This window comes from Camelus bactrianus, chromosome 4 (assembly GCF_048773025.1).
Source record: "Camelus bactrianus isolate YW-2024 breed Bactrian camel chromosome 4, ASM4877302v1, whole genome shotgun sequence".
Lineage (NCBI taxonomy): Eukaryota > Metazoa > Chordata > Mammalia > Artiodactyla > Camelidae > Camelus > Camelus bactrianus.
This window is the reverse complement of record NC_133542.1, coordinates 27928484-27937055: the sequence shown is the minus strand read 5'-3', so window position 1 is coordinate 27937055 and position 8572 is coordinate 27928484. Positions and strand designations below refer to the sequence as shown.

Below are 8572 nucleotides of genomic sequence, written 5' to 3'. Positions count from 1 at the left end.
CTTATATGTATATAGTTCATCTTTCTCAGAATTAAAAGATTGCCCGTGATCTCTAATTTGAATGAAACCAAGGTGTCTCTTTTTGCTGTGTAAAATTGAGCAAACTATTTCATAAGCCTCAGTTTGCTTACCAGTGAAAGGTGCTCACCTCAAGGGAGGTACCTGTAGATAGCAGCCTCTTAATAAGTAGAATTACTGTTAGTATAAAGGAACTAACCAGATAACCATATAGTCACTTCAAAACCAAAGTGCTTGAGTGGACAAAAGCAAAGGCCAAGGCTGCATAACACTGACATTTTTATTAGAATTCATTTGTAACAAATGGAACTTGTGTCAGCAAAGAACTGATTTTCATACAGACTTCTTTCGCCACCAATGTAACGAAGTAAGAAAATAAAAAGCACGCCTTTCATTCTGTAAAACATTTACGCGTACTACTAATTAGAGGTAATTGTATTTCTTTAACAAGCCATTTTACAAGTTATTTTTTTAATTTTTTAGTCTATGCATCCAAAACGAGAGCAAAGAACACAACTGTTATTATCTTTGTAAAGACACTCCAAGCTTGGATGGCAAAGCCACATAACGGATGGATAGGATGGATCTGTAGCCTTCTGATCTCTGCTGGAGTATCAGGGCACCCATAAACCCAAAGGAAACCAAAACCCAAAAAAGGAAGAAGAAAAGGTAATTAAAAATCAAAAGAAGGGCCTAAAACAAAGCAAAACCAAAAAAAAAAAAAAAAAAAAAAAAGAAGAGAAAGAAAAAGAGAAAAAACAGGAAAGAAAAAAAAAACCTGTACGTTACTGCAGAATTTTTTTTCCTTTCCTGTTTCTATGTTGGGTTATTTACATACACACAAATGAATTTCTGAAGCAGTTTCTTACAGATGGGTTCAAGTAATAACATTATTGGGTGTAGAATCAATAGGGCAGTGCATAGTACAAAGGTATAGAAAGTGCAAAGTTCCCTAGAGGCCCTTCCCTCCCCTGGCTGTCCTTGCCATTGTCTAACCATGCAAATCATTTTTAAAAAAGAGCTAAAATAAAGTTCTGTACAAATCATTTTTTATATATTTTGATTTTTTTTACCATTGTAACTAATTACAAAATTATACATAACTACACATACATAGGTAAATAATAGCACCGTACTGGTTATGATGATGAAAATAATTGGAAACTTCAAAGTGTACGGTAATGGTAGATAAAGATGTTTACCTGGGAAAATAAACTAGAATGGTTGTACAGAAAAGCAGAGTGGAATGCACATCAATGACAGTAAGGGAGTTAGTTCTCGGAACAGCTCCTGAACAGTAAGGTATCTGGAATAGTCTCCTCCTCGCTCGTCTATGGTATGCATCCCATTCATTTTCTTCTCGTGATTATTCTCCCCTTTCCCTTTGCCAAATGGGCAGTTTTTGTTTCAGGGAGAGAAACTGCTCATTTGCCAACGGTTCTGGTGTGTAGTACATCATTAGATTCTACATGTCCAACATGGCATGTCTGCATGATGCAATGTCTGTCTGACCCCCTTTGTTTCACTAAATGAAAATTATAGCACTGAGTAATCTGGCACTTGGATAAATCTCCAAAAGATACATCTAAAAGAAAACAGTAACAGACCCACATAGTGCACATTCTTCTCTGGTTCTGATGTAGGTTAGAGAGTCTCATTCTGAGGTAGCCTTCTAGATACTTTTTTTTTTGTATGATATTTTTTCTTTTTTTCTCTTTTTTTCTTTTTTTTTTGTCTTTTTTTTTTTTTACAAAAGTGCTCAGCTACGATGCTTGCAAGTGTTTGGTCTCTTGGATTTCATTCTGCTAGTGATGGGAAAATGTAGAAAGCAAAAATCCTTCCATGCAGGACATCAATGAAGCTAATATTAAACCAAAATATTACACCAAAACTCTTTAAGAGTTCTTGGATATTTTGAGGATTCTTTAAAATCATAAAAGATATGGCAAACTCATGCCATTTCCATGGCTTCCTATAGAAATTATGTTGGACAATTTGGGGGGTATATACATATATTAATTTCTCCTTTTAGAAAAATCCTAATGGAATAGTAAATATATTCAAAGTTGACAATGACGTTTGTTAATAAAATAAGTTTGGTGCAGTTACTGAATGTTCCAGAGCAGATTTGGAAGGGATTACAAATAAAACAAGTAGCTTTTCCTGATGCAGACAATTATGAAAGGAAGAAGGGCCCTGATTATCCAAGTGCTTTGGGCTGGTACAATCACTAACATCCCCGACTTGGTTGAAAACTAGGAATGCATATTATTCAAAGAGTTTTTGTACATGTGGTAAACAGATAATGCTTTAATTGGAAGAGATAAGAGAAACATATATGAACAACTAATGAAAATATGAACCAAATGCTAAAAAGAAATGCTATTAAAATAGGCATCAATTATAAGGCACTCTAAATGCGAAACTAAAACCAAAAGAAAACAAAGTACAGCACTTCCCAGGAATGCTGTATGCCACAAAAAATGTTTCTGACTGAACAGAGTAACATGAGTTTGGCTTTGCCCCTGTTACATATCATAAATGCAAATTTCATAGCACATACTATAGACAATATACGATTGAATACACTTTTTTAAACATCTTGATAGCTGATATATTACAACATTCTCCCCTCCTAAAGGGATATGCACTGACCTTTTCCCACATGCACACCTCTTAGATATTTAATAATGTTTTATTGCACTAGAGTGTTAGAAATATTGAAATTTGTTGGAAGCCTGGCTAACAAAATAGTATTTGTGAATATGGTTAGGTGGGTAGGGGCTGGGGGGAGACTGGGTAGGAAATTAAGGGGGTGAGGTTTGACAATCACTGATGTGCATTCCTCATTTCCCTTAAAAGTTAAAATTTTGTGATATTAAGAAATATCAGTATGTCATAAAATTAATAACACATTGAAAAAGATGTTACAATAGCTTTTCTACCTTAAAAAAAAGAAAAACTAAATCATGAAAGAACTGAATGATAGCTATATCTATCTTTTTGTGTGGACACAACTGTCTATATATACATAGACACCCCGATAAAATATGGATATATATGTATATATGTTAGCAGCAACTTTATACTTTGCGCCTCCCTGTTGATTCCAAAAAACAGAACAAAACAAAAAAAGTTCTCTTTGATTATTTAAAGAGAATGGGTACTTTCTCACCAACGAAAACTGAACGGAAGTGTAAAGTAATATCAGACGAGACTGATACTGTGGATTAAGAGCATTGCACAAAAATGTGCAAAATTTTCAAATTATTTGATATTTCTACAGCAAGATATTACAGATAACAGTTCTACAGCTTAAAAAAACCTACAATTTGGAAATAAAAAATGAAGAGTTATGTAACTTTTTTAAAATTCACTTTATCGAATGATACATTTTGTTAAAAAAAAGTTTACACAGTTAAAAATGAAGCACAGGTCAGCAGTATCTTTACAATACTAAAAAACTAAATCAAAGACTTTCTTTTTAAACATTCCCCACCCCCTTTCCCCCTAAAATGTTATTATGAGTAGTATGGTGGGAAGGGGCGATGTCGAAGCAGAGTCCATTCTGTCATGAAAAGCCAGCAAAGATCTTGCCCTGAGCTGCTGCGCTCAGGCCACTTCTCCTTGTACCCATCAAGCAATCCTAAACAAGATGGCGGTTCTTTGCTGTGATTTCTTCTTCCCTTTATTTTTGAATCCTTGAGGTATCTGTAAATAAAATCCTTCAGATGCCTCATCAGTCAGGATTCTCTCTACTATTTTTCTGGTTAGATTATTAAAGTGTGGATTCTTGGTCCACCTGGAAGAGTTTTTGTTTGTTTGTTTTTTAATTTGTTTTGTGTGTGATAGTCCCACTAAGTGGTTGTTAGCTAGAAGTTAAGAAGGACTTCTCAAGTGCCCTGTATGGCTCAGAAGAGACTCCATGGATATTGAAGGGCCTGCAGTAAAAATCCAAAGTGGGTCAGGGGTTTCTACGTTGCATAGTGATCAAAGCTGCCCAGGTACTCTAGTGCGGCTCGATAGCAAAACTGATACTGATCCTGCAGGAGACAAAGCATGGGGAGAAAGAGGAGAAGGGGCCATGAGGACATTATAATAGAAAATTGAGAATTGATGTTAGAAGACCAAGTTACATCTCAATGGAGGCAAAATCACTACTTTCTTATCAATCAATTCAATCCAATGACCAATTGGTTTTAGTGAGCAAAGAACCATTAGCCACATGGGGTGTTTATTAACTTCACCAATCAATTCGACTAAAATAGTTTCCTAATTCCAAAGTAGTGACAGCTCCTGTGAACATCATGTCCAGACACGTGTGGACCGTTCTCCAGGTAGTATCAGTTACCGCCAATCAAACGCATGAACTCCTTAAATAGCGCTGTCGTCTTTTACAATTATCTAATTATTTGTGATAGGTAATTATTGGTTTGCAAGTTTAAAAGAGGCTGATGTAGACACACAATGTCCTGAAGAAAACGTGGTTCATTTATCTTCTATTATCTATCTTCTATTATTTGACTATCGCCAAAAAAACGTGAATTAAAAAAAATCTTACCAGACAGTAAACCCTGTTGCCTGAAGTCAGAATTACCCACCATTTCTGATGTTCTTACATAAGTAAGTAAGGCAGCCAGAAGGTATCTGGTGGGGAACATCAGGCACACAAAGCCGTTTACACAGGGCACTGAACTTTCAAGCTTTTCATCCCTTGGAAGAGGCTTTGCAAGACTGGCTGGCTGCCCATGTCAAAAAATACCTGTGCCATTTGGCCTAATTCTGTGTGATTGCTAGTTGTCTGTTCTAGAAAGACCCACACTAAACTAAAACAGCATGAAACATGTCCTTTTCAGACACAGGAAGAACACTGTCAAACTGGAATGAGTGGCAACATTGTTAGAAAGATGGAAAAAATTATAATTTACAGATGATAAGGGATGAGAAAAAGTAGGATTTTTCCCCATAAAAGAAACTTATTTTCAGTAGCCAATGGGGCTGAAAGTAGATAGTTTCTATTTTGCTTAAATGTGCATTTTTCTACAATAAAAATGGTAATGCAAAATAAATGGAGTTTGCTTTCCTATCTTGTCACAGTAAGTTGGTTGGCTAAGTGTTAAGGCTTTTTAAACGTCCAATTTCCCTCTGTCACCCCCAACCCCCATTAAGTTTGTCAGGCTGACATAATGTTTTGAGTATTGCAAGCCAAATGCTTGCACTATTTTGAAATCTAAGTCTGGAAGATACCGTGGGTGATGAATTTAGGAATACATATAAATTGCATACTTTGGTAGTCTTTGGAGGAGCAGGAACACTATCACGTTAGCCTTAAAATGAAGTCAGTAGGCTATGTTGGCTAAATCATGAACTCATGTTATTCTGAGAAATACCAGAATTTTCATATCAATTATTGGAGTAGAAAATGGGAGGCTATTTTCTCTAAGGCTTATCCAGTATCCAAATAGTTAAAAATACCATTATTAAGAAATGAAATACAGAGCAGTTGGTCTCATATCTAGGCATATAGAAAGAGAATGGAGAAGTAAATAGGGCCAAGGGTCTATTATCTATTAGGCATTATGCTTTTTATAAATATTAAGTATGTGCAATGCATATTGCATTAATATGTATATAATGAATTTTTATAGGCCCAAAATGGTCAAATGGTGACAATTTAACATGGTTCAATCAAATATATAACCTTAGATAACTTTCAAACCAACTCCAAGACACAGTCATTCCCATTTAAAGAAGGGGAAAATGAAATTCAAAAATACTAAACAATTGGATGGTTTTCCTTCAGTATTTTCCTGTATTTTGCTTCTGGTGTTGAGTTTCTGGCCTCTAGGAGGTCTTGGCTAATTAAATCTATTATTTGGCTTTTGAAATGTGACAAACAAACTCATGGAGGTTTCTCTCACCTCTGTCTGCACCATGGCTGGTCGTTGTGTTCTTAACATTTTGACAGTCTGGAAGATATCTACTACTCCTTCATATCTCATTCTTTCCAAAACAATGCTTAGTGTTATGAAGACTCCAGTTCTTCCAACGCCCGCACTGTCACAATAACAAAGGCAATATTACTAGATGAGATGCTCACAGTCTTGGCCACATTTGCTTGGAGGTGGACATATGTCCACCAGCTTCCATATTTTATCAGGTTCTTCTATTTCTTCTATAGCAGCGTTCAAGAAAATGTGGTGTTGTGTTCAAGAAGTGATTATTCTTGGGATAATGTGACATATGAGAATGAATGTGGAGTAATTAAGGTTAAGTCTCATAAAATGAAATGCCTTTTCAACTTGGATTATATGCCATTTTGGAAAGATCCAGGAAACATAAATATTATAAAATAAATTGATAAGAGAAAGGGTAAATTAAATACAGATTTATACTCTTCATGCAGATCCTGACATTGTAGACCTTGCCTGCTTAATACTTTTAAAGCATGAAATAATTCCAATAAGGTGAGACAAATTTGGCATCTTCAAATTTTCTTGTAGTCACTTAAAATCTGTGTAGGATGTCCCATCACCTAGACATATAAATAAATGAGAAGGTATATAGACTATTCAAATTCAAACATTTTAGTTTTGATATGAGAAAAATATTCTATAACAGGGTTTTTTGATATGGGATCCTCATTTAGTCTTCAGAAGGGTCTATGAACAGCTTATATATACACAGATTGTGTAAATGTGTATATTTTTTTCTTCCCTGAAACTTATATCTTTAGCAGATTCTCAAAGGGGTCTCTAAACAAAACAACAACAACAACAAAATGTGATTAAGAGCCACTGAGCTATATACTCATCTACTATTTTTAGATGTTTTGGAGCTAAAACACCGGGATTCTTTCCACCACGTTAGCAAGATTTTGAGTTTCTGTTTTCTTTACTGTTTTAAGATAATTCCAGAATTGTAACTGCAGCAAGAGAAGAAAATTAATTCATAGCTTTTGTGTTCTTAAGAAGTAAGAAAGCATCTGGAGGTTTAGATAATGAGGAGAAGAGTGAATAATCTGAAAAATCCCTACATTTTTGCTTCCTAATTAAACACCATGTGTAACGCTTGGGTACAGGCTGTAGAAAATGGACAAATTCATTTACTTGGGGATATAGCTGATATATAGTGTGTCCTTTTATAAACTGGGTTTTCTAAGGAGTCCAAACAAAAATGTTAAGTGAGGCTTTAAAATCCATGAGCAGGTTTTACAAAGTGGCTGAGGATGTGTAGGAGCAGTCAAGGCTCTGTGATAATATGGGGGAGATGACCATGAAGGTTCCTTTCAACCTTGAAAAGTCTTAATCCTGAGAGACTGTGATTTATAATCTTTTTGTTGAATGGTACTCCAGAGTCTATCTTGATTTGATTGCTCAAACGTAACAAAACATTTTGAGTACAGGGTTTCAGGCTTTCTTCCAGGTCCTTTCGAGAAAATAACAGACACTGGCCTTATAACTTCTGAATTTACTGACTTTATCATGTCCTTAGTAAGTTATGAATAAAATAAGTGGTATTTTAAAAATATTCACAGATAAGAGAAAATATATGGAACTCTTTAAGATATGCATATAAAATATGTGAATAACATGTCATAGTATTCATACTAACCGAGTCTTTAAGTCACTTTGTGACAAAAGCAATGAGAAGTAAGGCATGCATACGCACACTTTTACATTTATACTTACGGGAATGCCTAAAGTGAAAATCATGTGACAAATATATTCCTTTTTATACCTTATACTGGGAAATTTGAATGAAGATTTGGATAAAGTCTTTGGAAAATTAGAATATCCAGGTAATTCAAATCCAATGTGTACCCTCCACTTTGTCTGAATATTTGAGTCTATGCGTCATTTCCTACATGCTCTTTGGTTGTCTAGAGCAAAGGATTTTGGATAAACTCAGCACAAAACAAATGTATGTAAATAAGATCCGTTTCTCATTTAATATACCATGCCTAGGAAATGTAGTGTGCTAGAAAGGATCTTAGAGATCACCTGAGAAAACTGAGGTCTAGTGAAGTTTCCCTGCTGTCACAGAGTTACGTGAGGACAGAAGTGGGACTAGAGCACATATTTTGAAATCCATGTCTGATACTTCTCCTGTTTTGAGACCCTGTCTCCCGTGTCCCTAAGAACTGTAGTTTGGAATTTGGTGGCAGGGGGAGCGGCGAAGTAAAATAAATTTTTTTTTATAAATCTAAGATTTTGGCCATAAAGAGATTACAAACTGAGACTTTTCAAAAAAGTTAGGTAAATTCCTTTTGCTGGAAGGTTTTTGCATAGCAGCTTCCAAAAGCACAAAATTTATGGTGAGTGTCCTTTCTGAACTGTTTATTTCCTATTTCTATTAACTTCAATGGCTTGAATTATAAAATGCTGTGGAAACTGTTGAAAATAATTAACTTGAAGGTGCCTCATTTTCTGATACAGCAACAATTTTCAAGCAAATTGCAATTTTAAATGAGGTACCATGCTAATGGCTTACTGACTGACAAGAATTAGTGTTGTCATTAAAGCTTAATAACTATTTATGGTTTTCCCAAGAA

General features: G+C 35.1%; 1 protein-coding gene across 18 annotated transcripts in view; it reads right to left on the bottom strand.

Annotated features, from left to right (window-relative positions):
* Positions 1-280: 280 nt before the first annotated feature.
* PTPRD (protein tyrosine phosphatase receptor type D) overlaps positions 281-8572 on the bottom strand; it is a 1875536-nt gene continuing 1867244 nt past the window's right edge. For all 18 annotated transcript variants that reach the window (XM_074361573.1, XM_074361575.1, XM_074361574.1 and 15 more), the window contains 2 exons: positions 5940-6075; positions 281-4061 (listed from right to left, as the gene is read on the bottom strand). In XM_074361573.1, coding sequence (XP_074217674.1) covers positions 3993-4061; positions 5940-6075 — 205 coding nt within the window. In that variant the 3' untranslated portion in view covers positions 281-3992. The remainder of the gene's footprint in view (positions 4062-5939; positions 6076-8572) is intronic.